A 19,774-nucleotide genomic window follows, 5' to 3' on the forward strand; every position below is an offset into this window, starting at 1 on the left:
GTCCCAAGGTGCTCCCAGGCCAGCGAAGAGATATAATCCCTCCACCTGGTCCTAGGTCTACCCCTTGGTCTCTTCCCAGCTGGACGTGCCTGGAACACCTCCCTAGGGAGGCGCCCAGGTGGCATCCTAACTAGGTGCCCGAACCACCTCAACTGGCTCCTTTCGACGCGAAGGAGGAGCGGCTCAACTCCGAGTCCCTCCCTGATGACCGAACTTCTCACCTTATCCCTAAGGGAGACACCAGCTACCCTGCGGAGAAAACCCATCTCGGCCGCGATCTCGTTCTTTCGGTCATGACCCATCCTTCATGACCATAGGTGAGGGTAGGAACGAAAATGGCCCGGTAGACAGAGAGCTTTGCCTTCTGGCTCAGCTCCCTTTGTCCCAACGGTGCGGTAAAGCGACTGCAGTACCGCTCCCGCTGCTCCGGCCCATCTCACGCTCCATTGTTCCCTCACTCGAGAACAAGACCCAGAGATACTTGAACTCCTTCACTTGGGGTAAGGACTCATTCTCTACTTGGAGTGGACAGTCCATCGGTTTCCTGCTGAGAACCATGGCCTCAGATTTGGAGGTGCTGATCCTCATCCCAGCCGCTTCACACTCGGTTGCGAACCGATCCAGTGAGTGCTGAAGGTCGCAGACCGATGAAGCCATCAGAACCACATCATCTGCAAAAAGCAGTGGTGCAATCCTTAGTCCACCGAACTGCAGACCCCCTCGACTACGCCTCGAAATCCGATCCATGTATATTACAAACAGGATTGGTGACAAAGCGCAGCCCTGGCGGAGGCCAACCCTCACCGGAAATGGGTCCGACTTACTGCCGAGGACCCGGACACAGCTCTCGCTTTGGGAGTACAGAGATTGGATGGCCCTGAGTAGAGACCCCCTCACCCCATACTCCCGCAGCACCTCCCACAGTAACTCCCTGGGAACTCGGTCATACGCCTTCTCCAAGTCTACAAAACACATGTAGACCGGATAAGCGTACTCTCAAGCCCCCTCCAGGATCCTTGCGAGAGTAAAAAGCTGATCCGTCGTTCCACGACCAGGACGGAATCCGCATTGTTACTCCTCAATCTGAGGTTCGACAATCGGCCTGACCCTCCTTTCGAGTACCTTAGAGTAAACTTACTTCAAGTGACAGTATTGGATTCAAATCTAAATATATACAATTAGGAAATGGAATATGTTAAGTACGTTATGCATTGTGAAAGCAAACTTTTATCAGTATTTATAAGATATTATTACATGGCTTAGTTGAATACTCGATTCTGATTGGTCAATTCAGAACACGTGACACGTTGTTAATACCGAACAGACAGACCGCTGTCAAGGACTTATTGACCGTTGTTAAGGACGCTCACATCTTCAGAAAGAAGTCCGGTCGATTTAACTGTATACAGTTGGGCCGAAAAGCAAACCGTATACAGTTTGCTTTTCCAACTGGGACAAGAAAAACAGCGCAGAAGTAACGGGGCAGAAACCCTCCTTTTTACATCAAACGGCGACACATATTCAGTGTGCAGTTACTTTGGCATTAGGGCAGGGATATCTAGATACATTCCAAGGTCTGGCATAATGAATTGTGCTACTTTTAAAGCAAGGAGCGATGTTTTCAAATCTGTAATCAAAAAGCGCCTCAAAAACGCAAGCAGTTCCTACCGTTGGCTTTTCAAACTGACAAGACAAGAGACACTCCAACTGTTTTTCAAATGTAACAGTTTGAAAAGCAAGCAAACTGTCTGATTGTCTTTAGTTTTCCGCTGTCGTGTGATAGCAACATGGAGGATTTTAACATTCATTTTAATATATTTGGAGAGCACAGTAATTTGGAGGAATGGTTAGTGGCTGATGAGTCCCCAGTGAAGAAAAGAAAAAGACAAGAGGGACAAGAAAACAGCGGAGAAGTAACGGGCAGAAACCCTCCTTTTTACGCAGCGGTCCAGACATAGACATCAAACGGCGACACATATTGAGTTGCCAGTTACTTTGGCATTAGGGCAGGGATATCTAGATACTTCCCAAGGTTTGGCATCATGAATTGTGCTACTGTTAAAGCAAGCAGCGATGTTTTCAAATCTGTACTCAAAAAGCTCCTCAAAAACGCTATCGAAGCAGTTCCTGCCGTTGCTACGTTAGTTCAAACGGTAACAACGGACTATTTTTCTTAGCGGATGCATGTCAATTTAAATCAATACAACTATTTTTTAAATCAATAAAATCATTTTCTAATTCCATAAAAGCATTTCAATTAATATGAGGAGTCATGTCGTTACTTTGTTGAGAATGTGGCCATGTAATAAGCGGGATAATGTGCAGCGACTTGGTCATTATGGGGAAAAGAACGCCGACAGGCTGATCAGGAGCCCGACGCGAAGCGTCACTGCACATTATCCCTTACATAAAACATTTGTTTCATGTAGGATATCGGAAGCTTGTTTTAAAATGTAATCAGTCACAAAAGAAAACAAACCTTCTCAAAGACTGAAAGTGAAAGTCTGCAGCTGTATTTCCTGTGGAGGTCCAGGAGCTGCCGGAGGTTCGACACCAGGGACTTCAGGCTCTCCACCTCTTCTGCACCACAATCATCATCCTGGGAAAGAAAGGATGGGAATAAATCATTAATTAAACAACAGGTTAAAATGTCCTCGTATCACTTTTTCTGGATTATTTGCCTACTGACCTGAAAGCCTTACTTCTTGGGGGGGGGCGTTTTTCTGAATGGAAAGCTAAGTAGCATCAACTATGGGTGACAAGGCTCTGCTGACTGATTACCCTGAACTCACATATTGCGTAATGAAAATAATATTCCTCATAGTTTTGTATGTTTGGTTGATATCAGCATGATGTGTATACACATATTTTATTTATCCTTTGTGGTCTATCTATATTATTGTGATTATGTAAATGAGGATTATTATTATTCAATTGTTGTCAAATTGTAGATGTGCTGTGTGGCTGTCTGTGGGGGGTGTTGTGCATTGTTTTGTGTTAAATGTGTGAAACTCAATAAAGAGTATTTAAAAAGAACAAATAGATCATAATTGTGGAGGCACCATTTTGTTGTACTTACAGACTTCATCTGTAGCGAAGGCAGTCCAAGCACGGCCAAGTCCAACCCGTTCTGGGGCCAAGCACCCTGGAACAACATATTTCAATTGTAATCATTGTGAGTGATCCTTTTAGTTTTTAACACAACCAATTGAAAAACAACAATTAAAAAAGATGTATATAAAAAGTACTGAGGAAGTGATGGACAATCCATTGATGTCATTTCAGCTTGCAATACTTTCCTTAAGTCATTAAAATCATTGATCATCGAAGGTGCATAATTATAAAGCCCAGTTTTACTAAACTTTTAGCTTCAAATTAGTTTTTGTTTATACCTTTTCTGTCAACTCCAGATTCCTTGCCCTCTGCTCCAGCCATCTCGCCAGGATTTTCTATGGACACATCAAGAAATAACTTTTACTACTGAAACACAGCACCATATGGGGAAATTGAGTACTTAACCATTGAGAGAAGGTATCCCACCTGTCCTGATGGAAGCACTCTCCTCACAAAAGGTACAAAAACGGTCCTGAACCAAGGACAGAGGTCTTGGGATGGCAGGTCCTCTGGGATAACATCGAGCACCGCTTTAAGATTCCTCTCATCGAACTCCGCTGCAATGTGTCCCTGTCACAAAACACAGAAATAACACAATACACAACAGACCTGGGGAACACCGGGATATTTATTACAGATTTGTTTTAACAACGGAGTGCACAGAGCTGTTCTTTACCTCATATCTGAGCCAAATGAGTTGTGCACCCTTCAAGTCTCCCTCTCTCAGGTGGGAGAGAATATCTCCCAAGTTGTCCATGCTGTTCAGAAACTCAATCCATGCGATGCCACTATGGATGACAGGATAACATAAATGAACAAATTGTACATATGTGTAATTCAAAAACAAGCTGCAACGCATAGACAATAGATACAAAAATAATCGATTATTGTTCAAAATGAATAAACTATGCAAAACGGGCAATTTCAGCCTCTCAAATATAGAGTTGTGCTGCTTTTTTAAAATCATATTTACTCATAAAACAAGACATTTAAGGACATCAGCTCAGACTTTGAGAATCTGGGATGCACATTAACTATTTTCTGACATTTTATCAATGAAATAAATATTGGTTTAAGTAATTGGCAGTAGTTGGAGGTCTACAACAGACCATATATTGCTAAATGTACTGTAGAACACAGGAGACCACCAAGAATTTGAATTTACTTGAAGTTGTCCAGGCCGTGCAGGCTGCAGAACGTAGCCAGCCTGGCCAGAGCCTCCTGGATCTGTAGAGAGGAGTATCGCGTGGCCGCGTGGTTCAGCATCTTCTCTGCCGTCTCAAAGGTCGGCCACGGAGCCTTCAGGCAGTACTCCACCACATACTGCTCATCCTGGGCAACAAAACAAACGTGAGGAGTTAATACTTCATAACAAGTGTAATATGCTACGACTAACTCCATCATTTATCGTCATTTTTAGGATTGTAGATTGAGATGAGGCGTAAACACTGACTGTGATCTTCATCAGGTTGGTCTTGGCCTCCTCCACAAGTTCAGACCACACTCCCTCTCCATATCCGCCCACAGAGGCCGAGGCCAGCTGCTCCAGCACAAAGTCCAGCTTCACCTTGTACACGAGCTGAACAAACACAGGATGGATAAATGTGAATCGCCCCGGTACTAGTAGTAAAAATACACCAGCTACACCATCAGTATAGTAACACAACTAATGTTGTTTTCTACTCTGAGAACACAAATCTCTTGTCTTTAATTCAATTGTCTACATTTACATAAATAAAAAATATCTAGCCCTCAAAAGTCCAATAGATGTTACTTTTCTGCTCCACACTTACCTCTAAATCTAGATCAAATGTGATGGCAAACTTTTCAGCGTCCTCAAACATGTGTTTGTGAAGAAGTCTGCTTAGTCTGAAAAATAGAGGAGTGATCATAAGAGTTATACTGACATCCTGTGGACCAGGGCTGAATAATCTGCAATAATCAGAGAGAACATACAGCATATAATCAAAATGAAATACCTGTTCTCCGGCAAAGCCTCCGTGAAGCATCTGACAACAACAGAAGATATCGGCTCTCCACGACTACTTAAGGAACAAGAAAAAATCTCCACTTATTATTTCAAAACATTTACCATATCTCTAAAGTACCGTCTCAACGTCTTAAAGAACATATCCCACCTTTCTTGGTCCTCAAAAATCCCCTCCGCTAAATAGATCGTATCCTGAAATCAAAGGATAACACAGGTCATTTAAATGTGCAGGAATATTACCATCTAGAACGAGCACATGTCAAGAGATGCATACATACAACTTTATTTAGTAAGTGTTGATTGTTTACCATGTTTATTTTTGTCTGGACAAGACAAGAGACTGAGGAGACATCCAGAGTGTAGCAGACCGTCATGGAGGGCAGACATCTTATTTGCATTGAGTTGATCTGAAAAACAAAAAAACAGTGTATTAAGATCAGAAGTCTGGGATTTACAATAATAATAATCATCTATTGAAATGTCTTCAAAAGGAGTAGTACTGCTACCTGACTGTTGTCTTGCTTAGTCAGTGTGATCATCTTCATGCTGCCCGTGTCTTGGCTGAAATACACATATTTAATTAATTACAAATAGATGAATTAAGGCAAATTCCTTTGTATATTCTATAGCTACAGTATGTGAAGAAACATTGATACTCACGCCACCATGGAGGCAGAGCCGCATTCTGTAGTGAGTTCAAAGTCATGAATAGCAAGATCCTGCCAGCAGTGAACCATGACCAGAAAGTGTAGGTCCCAAAGACTCAGGGAATCCTGCAAAAACACAAAGTCATCTATTTGTAAAATTCACACACTTTTAATGGAAACTCCATCCATCTTCTCCCGCTTATCTGTGGTCGGGTCGCGGGGGTAGCAGTTCCAGCAGAGAGCCCCAAACTTTCCTTTCCCTGGCGACATCGACCACCCTCTGATCCCCCTTTTTAAAAAGGGGAACCACCACCCCGGTCTGCCACTCCTTCGGTACTGTTTCAGACTTCCACGCAACGTTGATGAGACGTGTCAACCATGACAGTCCCTCAACACCCAGAGCCTTCTGCATTTCTGGGCGGATCTCATCCACCCCCGGGGCTTTGCCACTGTGCAAATGGAAACTCATACAATGGAATACACAATAGATACACGTGATGCCAACAAAACTCACCTCGGTGTCAAGAACATACAAGAGGTTGTCTGCCACCACCATCTTCCTCACACCTTTGGAGTAAACATGAGGAGACCAAATGTGATAAAACCATCACCATGTTGTGTTTTTACTTTGTATCTTTTCTCTTTTACCCAATACTTATAATAATAATAATAATAATAATAATAATACATATACAATGTGTCCAAGAGCCTGCATTTTTGATTCATCACTAAAATGTTAAGTGTCTTAAAAAAGGCACATTGACAAAGAAAGACCTTACCTGGAATTAAGCTGTTGTCCACAGAGTGAGTAAGACACATCTTGGCCTGACGAGGGTCCATCGTCCAGTGAGTCAAAACATTTTCGTTATCCCCCTGTTAGGGAAATAATGTGACAATTTACATAGAGAAAAACATGTGGTTTTACTGCTTTATATAAGGTAGAACTATCATTTCTGGTAAGGTTCTTTTATGTATATATCATAAAACTTAATTTAGAGTTTGTGTAAATATCCTGGTAAAGCTTAGTTTAAATGTTATCTTGAAAACACATTTCATTTGCAGAGAAAGGAGACCTGCAACAGCAAAGTATGAAAAGGATTGAACTAAAAGTTAAGTAAATTGTCCAAAAGTAAAGATTGTATTTGATGTTGTTCTATAATATGCTTTTATTCACACGCAACCAATGTATCAAAACTGCCTTTGGTAAATACACTTCTTTTCTCACTGACCCCGATCATTAAGTGGATTTCGAGGCCCAGGTTGAACACGACTGCTGTGCTGCAGCCCTCCTCGTGGTGTTCGCTGGTGGCGCAGAAGTCTATCTTCATGAGCGACTGGAGCTGAGTGGAACACAAGATTATTTAAAGTTCTGCTGTAAAACACACACACACACACACACACACACACACACACACACACACACACACACACACACACACACACACACACACACACACACACACACACACACACACACACACACACACACACACACACACACACACACACACACACACACACACACACACACACACACACACACACACACACACACACACACACACACACACACACACACACACACACACACACACACACACACACACACACACACACACACACACACACACACACACACACACACACACACACACACACACACACACACACACACACAATGTATATTTTGTAAATTGTGTAACTTTTAATTTTATTCTATTTATCACTATTATAACTTTTTTTTACTTTAATACTTTTTTCTGCTTCTTCATAACATTGAGCTCTGTATTCTGATTACCTCTTTCAAAGGTCCCATATCCATTTTTTCAATAGCTGTGTAAACAAAAGAAGTTTAATTTAGTTAACATCCGTCTCCATCATAAATGTAACCCTTCTGCACTTGATGTTTTGATACCTGTCTCGATCTTTGCCAATGCAAGGTTTGAAATGTGGAAGAACCCATCCTCTATAAGGAGGAACACATGGTATATCCCTGTGAAGACAAAACACATACAAAACATCAAGTTAGGAATTCTTTCAGATTTCCATTGCATATCAAACCCTCATTTATCATATTCAAATAGAAAACGTACCCAAGGATGCTTTGTCCTCCTCTATGGTGAGATAGCGGAACGTTTTCTTATCTTCACTGGATGGTTTCTCTACCAGCGCCTACAACATACCCAACATGTTAATGTACATTAGTGAAATACACACTGTGCAGCAGCTCATTTAAGACAAAGACACAAAGGTATGTGGATTATTTTGGCGGGGCCTTCATCTATAGTTGAGTACTTTTCTTTGCTGTAGGTGAAATCAGACGGGTGACAGTTTGAGGCTAGACATAGAGGGATCATATCTCATGTAATCCTACTAGGGATGCACCATTATGCACTAAGTTTTGTTTTATGTGCTCTACTTGAAAAAGATAATTTGAATAAACAAAACTGTTCGTAGTTTTTGTAGTAAACAATCGAGGTTAGATCATGTTATGTCAGTGTTGTTGAATAAAAAATAAATATTTACTAACAAATCTTACCTGCAGGTGGGCATAAACTACAGGTTATCATCTTTACAAAATTGAAATTAGATTATCTTCTTCTTCCCACCCCTTTTCGGATGTGTAATTAAGTAGATTATTTGTTTATATATAATTTAGAATCAGTTATATTTTTGTATATCAATTTGACACCGATTAATTTTGTATTGTATAATAATTCTCATGTAAACATTTTGTATTATTGTTTTACACATTCAAAATAAATCTAATCTAATCAAAAAAGTATTGGTATCTGCCACGAGAAGTAGGTTATGTACGGTTCTCACTCAGTATCCACTGCAGAACAAATTATATCATGCTTCCATAAATCCTAGACTAGTAGGCTCTATAGAAATCATGCAGGAACAAACCTGGGTGAGAAGGATTCTCTTGTGTGGAACATAGATCAAATGAAGGTTTCCATTTCTTTCACAGACAACCAAAAACTGTCCTTCCAGGCAGACATCAGTGGCATCCACACCAGTTTCTGAAAAAACAAGTTGCAGTATTAACATACAGTTGTTACTCAGGAAGTCAAACTGCATTGGTACAAAAGGGCATGATGAAGTCTGGCATGTGACTGAACCTTTCCAGTATTTTCTAAATGATAGTTTGGATGATAATGTAGGCAAAGCTCATCACTCATCTTAACACATTGACACTTCTGATTTAGGTGCAGCCATGCAGGCCATCTCAGAGGATTACAAAGGACATTACAGGAAGTAAAGAGTGGAAACACAGAACTCAATTGGTATCTTGAGAAGAATGTGTTCATTGATAAATCATGGCTCTGCTGAATTTAACCTTATTTCATGGGTTGTAATACTGCACGTCTAACTTATCTCAAAAACATTGTCCTAATCTAAAAGACATTTATGAGTGACTGGCTTTGCTTTGAGAAAACTAATCTATCCTTCTTCAGAAAATATAACTTATATCAATGTTTAAGGTGGCAATATACCAGACTTGTGTATGTAATGTATACATGTACATCTAACTCTTGACTTGCCCATTTACAGAAATCAGATATTCACTTATAGTCCAAAAACTATTGGGTGAAGTCACAGTGACTACAACTACTTATTACATTACATTACATGTCACTTGTTAGACGCTTTTATCCAAAGCGACTTACATACTCAATACTGTGTGCAATCCCCACAGGAGCAATCTGGGGTGAAGTGTCTCAGGGACTCAGGGACACAACGACATGCTGACTGCAGCTGGTACAAAATGCTGCGGCTCGGCTGCTTACAGGAACACGCAAGCATGAGTATATTACACCAATTCTGGCTTCCCTCCACTGGCTTCCTGTCCATTTTAGAGTTAATTTTAAGATTTTATTGTTTTTAAATCGCTTAATGGGCTGGCCCCTCAGTACATCTCCGACCTCCTACAGGTGCACCCCCTCAAGGGCTTTGAGGTCAGCTGATCAGCTGCACCTGGTAGTCCCTAAAACCAAGAAAAAGACATGGGGAGATCGAGCCTTCTCAGCGGTAGCCCCCAGGCTCTGGAACGACCTGCCCCCCCATGTCAAATTGTCACCCACCCTCCAAACTTTTAAGTCTCGCCTAAAGACCCACCTCTTTTCCCTCGCTTTCGAGTCAGTCTGAGCTGTTTTATTGATTTTTATGCTTTTATTGTCTGTCCATAGCCTTTATGTACCATGTATTAATTAGTATGTGTGCCTTTTATCTATTAATGTATTATTATATTTTATTATAATGTTATGTTTGGTGTGAAGCACTTTGGTAGACCCTCTGTTTTTATTATGTGCTATACAAATAAAGTGGATTGGATTGGAATGAAACGAGTGCTCCCCTGATCAACGCACTACACCACTGAGCCACCACCACCCCCAATTTCATACGATTTAAATACTTGAATAAAGATGATGGTAGAAACATACCAAAATGCAGAAGCAGCAGGATGGTTTGATAGCTCTGGTCAAACAGGATAACCGTCTTGTCCGCCACAACAATGCTCCAGTTGGACCCACTGGAGGAGGAGAGAGGGGGATCTCTCTGCACCTGCAACACCCAGCATTACCATCAAATCACTCTAAAGTCTGCTGAAAAAACCACCACTCAGAGACAGTTTCATCCCACAGGCCATAAGAATGTTTAACACCTGAACTTTTGAAAGAACATACATAACATTCATCTGTTTGCAACTCACATATATCAATATTCCAATTACAGTATATAGACTATTCTGCACAGTTTTTTTTTATCATATTCCGTTTCAATTATATTCTATTTTATTGCACTATTATCTGTTTTATTGTGTTGCTCTGTTGGAGGAGCCTGTGACCTAAGATGTTCATTGTCATAACTACACTGTAGCTATGAACGCATGACAATGAAAGCCTTGAAACTAATGTACTAAAGTACTTTTACTTGTGGTACTTTTGGTACTTTGAGGATATTGTGCGAATACTTTATTATTTTACTTGAGTAACATTTTGAATTCAGGACTTTTATTTACACTGTGTGTGTGTGTGTGTGTGTGTGTGTGTGTGTGTGTGTGTGTGTGTGTGTGTGTGTGTGTGTGTGTGTGTGTGTGTGTGTGTGTGTGTGTGTGTGTGTGTGTGTGTGTCGTTACAAATTGGAGTAGCAAGGGTACAAGAGCATATTCGAGATTGAAACATTATAATATATTAATTACCTCATTGGCAGTGGAGATTTTGACCAATGTGTCCACCTGATACAAGCCACTACCATTCTCCTCACTGCCGAGGCGGACCGTGTTTGTGTCCTCGTTGGTCAGAAGCTCAACGTCGCTCCACATCGCCATGTCATGCAGCTAAGTTAACTACATGGGAAAGATATGACATGATTTTCATCTCAACATGAGTCAACATAAGACGTTAACTTGATTTTAGCCAGGCTAGCTAGCAATTTCTGACAACTCTGTAACACATTACACCGCAATGTTATGATAACGCTGTTCATTCAGCCAAGAGATACAAGACAAACAACATGTAAGGTTACCTATTAGTTAGTAGATTACAGACACCGCTGATACAGTTGATAATTAATTACCAACTCACGAAAAATAATCAGACAGCAACCATAACATCACTTCACCGTAACTTTATAAATTGGCGGGTTGCTGACGGTATTTCATGGGTAACTTTCCCTGGGTTTTGTCTACCAGATACTAATTCCATCTGAGTTTATTCAGGCTACGCATACAGCATGCCACATTTTTTATGATTGGTATAGGTAAACCAAAAGCCACACCCAATATGTTAATAAAATAAACCGTGAATCCAAATATAATGTTTTAATAGACAAAGATGATTTCGTTTGCACACAGTCTAAGATTGAGTGCTGCCTGACAGACTGAATTCAGGGGGTTCAGACCACGATCTCTCACACATGAGGGCGGGGCAATAGAGGAACATCCGGAGAGCCTTGTTGCGTTGCCAGTTTGGATACGTTTCCGTTGATTTCATGTTCTACTGATGGTTCTACTGCTACTTTATACGTTATAAGATGAAATCCTTTACCAGTAATAACACAGTTTTTAGTGTTCACAAATCAGATTTTCTTCAGTTGTTTTAACCTTATCAATAAAGTATTTAACATTTTGTAAGAACCAGACCTGACCACATAATGTACTAACACAAATCATGTTCGGTTTAAACCTGCTTCACTTTATATATTATTTGTAAAATTTGACACTAAATCTCTTTCATGTCATTATTTACAATATTTGCCTCATATTATCAAGGCCTTTTTCCATTATACGTCTCCATAAATAGAAAAACCATCCCTGTGTTTTGTCCGCTTGGTTAACTCTGTTTGCATTGGCAGGAATGCAAAGGATACAAGAGGTAAAACCTGGCAACCCAGATCAAATTAGCTTAGCTCGACTGGAGCAGTTTAAGGTCCTCCGTGTTTGCAGTCAACAAAACAGACGTGTTACATAAACATTGTGCTGTTGGAATATGTCGGTAAGTACCAATACACAACGATGATCAGTACACAAATAGATGCAGGGACATATAAATAACGTAAGTGTAGGTTAACGATTCTATTTAGCAAATATGTTATTGGTAAAGATGGCGGCTACCGTTTGTTAGCTTAGCGACCAAGCTAATGTAACAAAAAAAATCCTTCTAATGGAAGAATGAATGGCGACCGTAATAGAGTTTAGCTTATTCAGATAGCATGTTGGCTAACTGGTTTGTTTTTGATGTAATGCCCCGTAACAATCGTGATATGCATTTGGTTAAAACATAATCATCGTCATGACCATATAAAAACCACCGGACGTCGTACATTTGCCGAATTTAACAACAGCAGCTGCTATTTAAAAGTGTGAAGACTTGCGAGATGAATTTGTATTTAGGGCACTATGGTAGTGCTAATGATAAAGTTCTGTTTTGGTCTGTATGGCTGATAACCACAGGCCCACTAACTTAACTATACTAGATTAATGTTACTTTTAAAGTGATTTCTTACCATCTGACTGAATTAAGTTAAACTAGTATAAAGTACTATCACATTTAAACTGCTGGATGATCAGTGAATCATAAAAAGGGCTGAGTGGAATCGTTCATAGTCAAGTAAACATCTCATGCACAGTACAAACTGAGAAAATGCATGAAATAGGGCTTTACACCGTTAAAGAAGACAGCCTATTTATAGCGCTACAGGCCATCTTCTATAACACTGTTAATTTAAAAGTATTTTTCATTTAAATCCTGTCTGGTGACTATGTGACTTAAATTATGTGCAAAAGGAGATGTTAAAGGTCCCATGTCATGCTTTTCTGGTTAGTACCCGTCCCCTTGTGTGTTATGAAGGTTTGTATGCATGTAAACGGTGTGCAGAGTCAAAACCCTCAAAGTACACCCTGTAGCGAGTAAAACTCTAAAACAGAAAATACCTCCCCAAAACGCCTCGTTGGAGATATGTCATTGTCCATTTGATTCTTCCGGGTAGTCCGGAACGAAATGGACCAATCTGTGGAGCCGTTACGTTACGTCTGCGGAGCCGTTACGTTAAGCCCCCGCTGATTGGTCCAAATTGACCAATCCACGGACTTCCTCACACACTCAGTGCAGGCAGCTCTGCTGATCTCTCCTCCCTGGCTGCAGGCTGATAACAGACAGTTGGGATCGCGGCGAAATTCTCTCTGCAGACCCATTCTCACAGCGTTTATCAACCTTTTTCTTACTCAATATCAAGCCACACTTATTGTTTTTACTTCGGCTGTGACTTTGTGTGTGCTCAGGATGAGTTTGGCTGTGTATCGCTAAACAAGGAAACAACACCTCCACGGAGCTTAGCACGATTCACAACGTCCCGACCAATCAGAGCACACTGTGCTCACAGGGAGGGTGGGGGCTGGAGCTATTGGAGCTACAACGAGCCGTTAAAGGCAGAGAGTGAAATTCAGTGAATACACGTAGTTTACAGAGATGCTGTTTGAGAAACCAATGTGAGTTTGGAAAATTGCACAATATAAATCTATTCTAGTAGACCTCAACAATGGAATTATGATCAGTGGAAATGGCCATGACATGGGACCTTTAAGAAAGGAAAAAATGTATTACACACGTATTAGGAGACTTGTGAATACGTTTCCTGTCTGTAACCATAATCCATTTAGGAAACAGATGGTATTATCAATAATAAATTAGTCTTTTACTTTACGGGAGTGCTATTTCAGAACTAGTAATTATTTATATTTGTATGTATCCATTCAGGATACAGTGAGATTGATGTTTATATGCATATTTTTGATTGTGTGTGTGTGTTGTGAAGATTGAGCAAAGTGAAACAAGGATAGTAGTATTAAAGTAAATAATTTTGTGTCATCAAAACATATGTCCTATATATCCTTATGTAACACAATATGTTATGTTAAAAACTGTCTCATACCCTGCCACTCTAAATAATTGTAATAGAAAAGTACATCAGTGCTTTAGCTTATCGAACCACACTGATTTGCTGCTGACATGTTTTGATCTCATATCCATATTTTCCAGGGAAGTGACAATGATTCGGTTGACATGACCAGACCAGGCTCCCCAGTTCATCACAGAAAAAAACACAACATGGAGTCATCCAGGTCTCCCCGGAGCTCCAAGCATCACCATTCAAGGTCACGCTCCAGGGAACGAAAACGTGAGTATTCAATATATATATATATATATATATATATATATATATAATATACAAATCCACTGCTGAAGTAGCTGAAAAAATGATGGCCATGGTATGAGTTTTGTTCTCAGCAGATACACTCCATCAGTTTGTGGAAAGAAAAAATCCACCATCTCATTTAGCGACATATATCAATTCATCGTTATATATTTGTGAGGTGACTGAGGTCTATTTGCCAAGATGTAGTTACATGAGCATGTGCCTGTATGATAACATATAACTACTCAACCTTGTTTTGATTTTAAAATCAAATCGAAACGATCAGAAATAAATGTTGTCATATCTTTGCTTTCTGCTATTTTCAGGAGACAGAAAAAACAAACGGAGTCGTACCAGGAGTAAAGAGGTGATTAATAAATTTCTTTCTATGACTAAAAACACATTTGATGTGATTTTGAAGTCCTTAAGTAGTTTTTCTTGTTAGTTTTAGGTAAAGGTGAGTATGTTTTTATAAGGTTACATTTGTTACAATACCTAAAGTTAAGAACAAAAGAAATAGATGACATTGGGCTCGCTGGTGGAATGGTTGACATGTGTCAAAGGAAGCTTTCATCCTTCGATATCTGTCATTGTTTGTGTCCATAATAAAAGGTGAAGAGTAGCTTTTTTTGTTAAATCCTGTGTGTAGATCACATGATAACATTTCTATAACAAATCATACTCAGCGTGCTAATGCACGAAGAGACTGAACAGAAGACCCTGCTGACATAGCAAAATAATATGTCTACTACTGGGACAGGTAACTATCTGCCATTCAAACTCCTACTTATCTCACACTATTAGAAGAAGAATCTTTTTCAGCTAGGGATGGGCATAATTCATTAAATTAATCTCATTTAATCCAAATGTTCTCTTTTCAATAAATCTGGAATTGTACGACTAATTTGTTTGTATAAAGAGTAAAAACGTTTGAGCCCTCTTAAGTGATTTGCCACATCATACTAATGAAGACTCGTTCCAAACAGCGTTACCGTCTCATACATATGTTGTTATAAGAATCACACATACGATGGTCATAGGATATTAAATCGTGTAGAAATGCATCATTCGTTTAATTTCAAAAGGGTAATCTGTGCTTTTATGTTAATTATACCACCAGTGTTGTTTGATTTGGATGGAGTAAGTAAAGAAGCTGTAAGAAGTAAGTCGATGCCCATCCCTACTTTCACCTTTCAGTGGTTTCAAGGCCAAAGCATTCTGGAGACATTGAATTGGGTTTTTTGCAGAACTGACGACTCAAATATATGTTTATAAGAATTAGATCCTAGTGTTTGCATGCAATGGATGACATCGTCTGAGAGCTTCCAACTGTGTTTTATTTTTATTGATTACAGTACATTATTACATTTAATTAGCTGACACTTTAATTCAGAAAGTATACAGTGCAATAATTTGGCATGTATATAAGCGCTGATGTATTTCGAGTCACTGAATGTAGTGTAGTCAAATGAGTCTATATTAGAAATAAATTCCATTCTTGCAATCCTGTTCACAACATGACATTCTGTGTATGTTACGAAAGTAGATTTGAAATGAGAAGGACTTTTGTTTTTACAAACCAAATTGATTACATACCGTCTGCCTTAAGCCATGGTACTAACTCTTTTTGTTGCACTATTTTCCTGAAAGAGACAACTTCTTCTTAAAACAGGCTCGAAAGAGGGACTCGGAGAAACCATCAAAATCGCACAGAAAAACAGACGAGCAGCAAGAGGCAGAGAGGCTTTCAGCAGAGGATGGAGACGAGCGATCCAGACGCAAAGACAGGAAACCCTCCAAGGGCCGCAGCAGCGCCTCCAGGTCACACTCACGAGAGAGGTGAGTCTGATCAATACAATCAATATGTTCAGCTGGTCTTCCTACATTCATTGTTATTTAGGGTCTGGTATGTTTTCTGGATTAATGATGAGGTCTTGAATGTATGAAAAGGGTCTTAAAAAGGTATTACATTTGACTTCAGGATTCCTGCATATACCCTGCAACAGATCATTTTTATTGTAGAAGCTCTGGTCCTAATGAATAGGTGGCACTTTTCCATATCCAGTAGATTGGATATCCTTAAAGGGAATCTAGGATCAATGGTAAACCGATGCTTCACGACAGTCATTTCCTTGATTCACGTTGATGGATTTTGTTACTTTCAGGCGGCCTCACAGTAAAAGTAAGGACAAACGGCGATCACGATCACGTAGCCGCGACAGGAAGAAGAAGAAGGCGAAGTCTCGCTCGGGTTCAAGGACCAAACACCGCCATCACAGCAAAAGTCGCAGTAAAAGCAGGTGAGAGTGGTCCTACTGTTTAGATCAAGTGTTTTTGATCTTTTGTTCTACTTGCTAAGTTTCTTTTTCTGTTGTTGTTCCCCCAGGGAGCGAAAGAAAAGGAGTGAGAAAGTGCTAAGAAAGAGTCGAAGCAGGTCTGTTAATCCACCTGCCTTCCGGGGCCGAAACCCAGCTATGGATGCACAAGAGGCCCTGGCCAGAAGGCAAGACAACAGCTTCCAGGGCTTTTACAATGTAGATGGTCGGGCGTCCTGTTCTCGCCAAATCCAAGCAATGCTAGGGGTGCTTTCTGCATCTGTGTAAAAGCGGCTACAAAGCGCTCTTTTTCAGTTATTACCCTAACCTTGTCAACCTCTACTGCTCTACTAATGCCTGACATGTTATGAAGATGAAATGGGTAGCAGTGAAATGACAGAGTATGAAGCTTTAGACCATACAGACATCTAAACCCCTCCATCACTCCTGGCTCACTCCTGAAGTTATTCAGATTTTAAAGTTGTTGATCACTGGGTTTAGTTTAATCTGACTTCTCCACCGTGTTGTACTTGCCAGAGAGCATATTGGTAAGAAATCAAGGACACATTGAATTCAGATAGATGGGGTACACTGGTTGTCTTGGTGAACATGTGATTTTAAATATCCACATTTAGTCTGGCCGGGGACCTTTGTTGCATGTTGCACCTTCTTTATCTGCCTTCCTTTCAAATCTCTACTGTCCCCTGTTTAAAGGTGGGGTATGTAATTCACTTCAGAAACACTTTTTGTTATATTCCATGGAATGCTCTCAACATCCCGATAGCAATGAATACATTAAATGCTTTGACAATAAATACATTAAAAAAATTCATCTGTGGAAGCCGTGGCGCTGTAAAAAGCACGACCAATCATCTGAGCCGGCCCGGCTAAAGTAACTGGATGGCCTACCTGCCTGTCAGCCTTCCATCTGGGCACAAACTTATCTCGTGCCCTCATTGGTCATGTGCGCGTTCCTGTGTGTTGGAGGAGGGGCTCTGGAAGGAAGTCTGAAGGAAGAGGCAGATTTATTTCGGTTGTGCACTTTCAAATTCTAGCGCACTCGAGCTGGTTTCTCCATTCTTACCTACCCTGCCTTTAATGAATGCAATAATGCTACAAAAATGCAAGTGTAAAATGTGGCTTATGTCTCCAACATGTTGCAATGATTATTTTTGCGTACAAAATCTATGATCACTTCTAGATACACAGAAGGTGACGGAATAGGCTTTTAGATGAAAAAAGTAACGTGATGATCTCTTGTTTTCCTTCCAGGCTGGAGAGAGCAAAGAAACTGCAGGAGCAGAAGGAGAAGGACATGCTGGAGCAGCAACAGCAGGAGATAACTGCAGGTGAGAAGAGCTTAATGTGCCAAGTTTTCAAATCCTTTGAGTCAAGATTCAGTAACTTACTCATGCTGTCTGTTCTATTTCCAGTGACCGGCCCTATCGCGGCGACGGCTGCTGCTGCTGCAGTGGTCACATCGAACCCTGCGCTCAATGTGGCCGCCCTGCTAGCCTCTGGGACCCAGGTCACGCCACAGATAGCCATGGCGGCACAGATGGCAGCCCTTCAAGCGAAAACACTGGCAGAGACGGGCATCGCGGTGCCCAGCTTCTATAACCCATCCGCTGTAAACCCCATGAAGTTTGCAGAGCAGGAGAAAAAGAGGAAGATGCTATGGCAGGGAAAGAAGGAGGGGGTAAGATAAGATTTTGCTGTTACTTCTAATTTATCCACCAATTCCATATTTGAATAACATTACATGAGTCTTATCATTTCTGTTTTCTTTTAAGGACAAATCCCAGACAGCGGAGTTGTGGGAAAAGCTCAACTTTGGAAACAAGAACCAAAACGTTAAATTCCGCAAACTAATGGGAATAAAAGTAAGTAATTGTCATTTTACTTGAAGACAAAATAAGTTGTTAACAGCATTCAAAGTTGCCCCCCCTCTCCGGCTCAATGAGGGTTACAGTGATTGCCTGCTTGCATTTCGTCTGGATTTTATACGTTTTTCAGCCCTGTGAATGCTTTTCGTAGCTTACTCATGGATGCATGCTTAAGATCAGATATCTGGTCACTACATTTGATAGAGATTGACATTTCAGAAAAGACATATGAACACAGCAATATAAAAAAGTTGCCGTAAAATGTTCAATACGCCACTTGATGCTTTCTGAATGGTTTTCTTTTCACGCTAAAATCCATTTGGTGTGTTTACAGGGAGAGGATGAAGTGGAACCCGAAGTCGCCCAACCGCTCAACGAAGAAGGCTTGAAGACTCTTCAGAAGCAGGAGGAGATGTTCAGGAACCTGGACGTTCAGTACGAGATGGCTCGCTCTCAGACGCACACTCAGAGGGGGATGGGCCTCGGCTTCGGCTCCTCATTCTCCCGTGGGATGGACTCCATCTAGTGCCAGACATTTGCCCCGCATCTGATCACACAGGACCACCAATTCATCGCTAGCCCTCAAGCTTGCATGGATGTCGCTATGAATCTGTAATTTATTTATAGACAAACATCTCGCATATTGGAACATTATAATGTAAATAGGCAGATGCTGAGTATGTCTCACTGTGTATTAATCTGTATTGTAATCTTTGCAAAAGGATGCATCAGCTTGACTGGTTGATACTGGTTAAGATTAGATATGTTATTTGTTTGAAAATGTGGTAGTTTTTTTTTAACTCATATTTGTGATTGTTTGAACATAAACAGAATATGATATGGCTCAAGTTAACAGTTTACCCCCATTTAGCAAAAAGGCGCCTGAAGTCAGTGCAGCATTATCAAAATCTCAGATTTAATTTTCCTGATAGTGAAAAACACAGCATTGGATTTGATTACATATTGTACTCGGTATTGCCATGGGTAAAGATGGGCTTGACAGCAGAAATCACATTTCATATGCTCCTGAAATAAATTAGTTTTGTGTTGAATGTGGTTATTTTTATTCATTTCAACACTGATGACATTTTTCCAAACCAATTTGTAAACAATGAAAAGGCA

At 40.5% G+C, this 19,774-nt stretch overlaps 2 protein-coding genes across 3 annotated transcripts in view; one reads left to right on the forward strand and one right to left on the reverse strand.

Moving 5' to 3' along the window:
• The window catches only part of kntc1 (kinetochore associated 1), a 51,519-nt gene extending 40,145 nt beyond the window's left edge, over positions 1 to 11,374 (reverse strand). Inside the window, exons 1-23 of the mRNA XM_034092057.2 lie at positions 11,284 to 11,374; positions 10,958 to 11,104; positions 10,200 to 10,320; positions 8,662 to 8,777; positions 7,845 to 7,923; positions 7,667 to 7,744; positions 7,550 to 7,584; positions 6,981 to 7,091; positions 6,531 to 6,624; positions 6,266 to 6,318; positions 5,765 to 5,877; positions 5,611 to 5,665; positions 5,413 to 5,511; positions 5,253 to 5,296; positions 5,094 to 5,156; positions 4,908 to 4,983; positions 4,568 to 4,693; positions 4,280 to 4,446; positions 3,791 to 3,902; positions 3,541 to 3,684; positions 3,393 to 3,449; positions 3,080 to 3,145; positions 2,480 to 2,599 (exon numbers count right to left, since the gene is read on the reverse strand). Of these exons, the coding sequence (XP_033947948.1) occupies positions 2,480 to 2,599; positions 3,080 to 3,145; positions 3,393 to 3,449; positions 3,541 to 3,684; positions 3,791 to 3,902; positions 4,280 to 4,446; positions 4,568 to 4,693; positions 4,908 to 4,983; positions 5,094 to 5,156; positions 5,253 to 5,296; positions 5,413 to 5,511; positions 5,611 to 5,665; positions 5,765 to 5,877; positions 6,266 to 6,318; positions 6,531 to 6,624; positions 6,981 to 7,091; positions 7,550 to 7,584; positions 7,667 to 7,744; positions 7,845 to 7,923; positions 8,662 to 8,777; positions 10,200 to 10,320; positions 10,958 to 11,086 (2,058 nt within the window). The 5' untranslated portion in view covers positions 11,087 to 11,104; positions 11,284 to 11,374. The remainder of the gene's footprint in view (positions 1 to 2,479; positions 2,600 to 3,079; positions 3,146 to 3,392; positions 3,450 to 3,540; positions 3,685 to 3,790; positions 3,903 to 4,279; positions 4,447 to 4,567; positions 4,694 to 4,907; positions 4,984 to 5,093; positions 5,157 to 5,252; positions 5,297 to 5,412; positions 5,512 to 5,610; positions 5,666 to 5,764; positions 5,878 to 6,265; positions 6,319 to 6,530; positions 6,625 to 6,980; positions 7,092 to 7,549; positions 7,585 to 7,666; positions 7,745 to 7,844; positions 7,924 to 8,661; positions 8,778 to 10,199; positions 10,321 to 10,957; positions 11,105 to 11,283) is intronic.
• A 771-nt stretch (positions 11,375 to 12,145) lies between these two features.
• rsrc2 (arginine/serine-rich coiled-coil 2) lies at positions 12,146 to 19,704 on the forward strand. 2 transcript variants are annotated; one of them, XM_034090312.2, is made up of 10 exons: positions 12,146 to 12,251; positions 14,295 to 14,433; positions 14,778 to 14,818; positions 16,124 to 16,290; positions 16,617 to 16,751; positions 16,838 to 16,954; positions 18,039 to 18,115; positions 18,200 to 18,465; positions 18,560 to 18,649; positions 18,987 to 19,704. In XM_034090312.2, exons 1-10 carry the CDS (start codon positions 12,246 to 12,248, stop codon positions 19,176 to 19,178), a joined length of 1,230 nt encoding a protein of 409 aa, XP_033946203.1. In that variant the 5' UTR covers positions 12,146 to 12,245; the 3' UTR covers positions 19,179 to 19,704. The 2 variants fall into 2 exon arrangements, with proteins under 2 accessions (XP_033946203.1, XP_033946204.1); XM_034090313.2 differs by having other exon boundaries at positions 16,838 to 16,885.
• The last annotated feature ends 70 nt before the right edge of the window (positions 19,705 to 19,774 follow it).

The sequence above is a fragment of the Pseudochaenichthys georgianus genome, chromosome 9, assembly GCF_902827115.2.
Source record: "Pseudochaenichthys georgianus chromosome 9, fPseGeo1.2, whole genome shotgun sequence".
NCBI lineage: Eukaryota > Metazoa > Chordata > Actinopteri > Perciformes > Channichthyidae > Pseudochaenichthys > Pseudochaenichthys georgianus.

Bases quoted from the DNA above. Each gene is read 5' to 3' on its own strand.
- rsrc2 (XM_034090312.2), top strand. The intron at 16,955-18,038 runs GCAAGACAACAG...TTTTCCTTCCAG, and splicing joins CAAGAGGCCCTGGCCAGAAG to GCTGGAGAGAGCAAAGAAAC. The intron at 18,650-18,986 runs GTAAGTAATTGT...GTGTGTTTACAG, and splicing joins GCAAACTAATGGGAATAAAA to GGAGAGGATGAAGTGGAACC.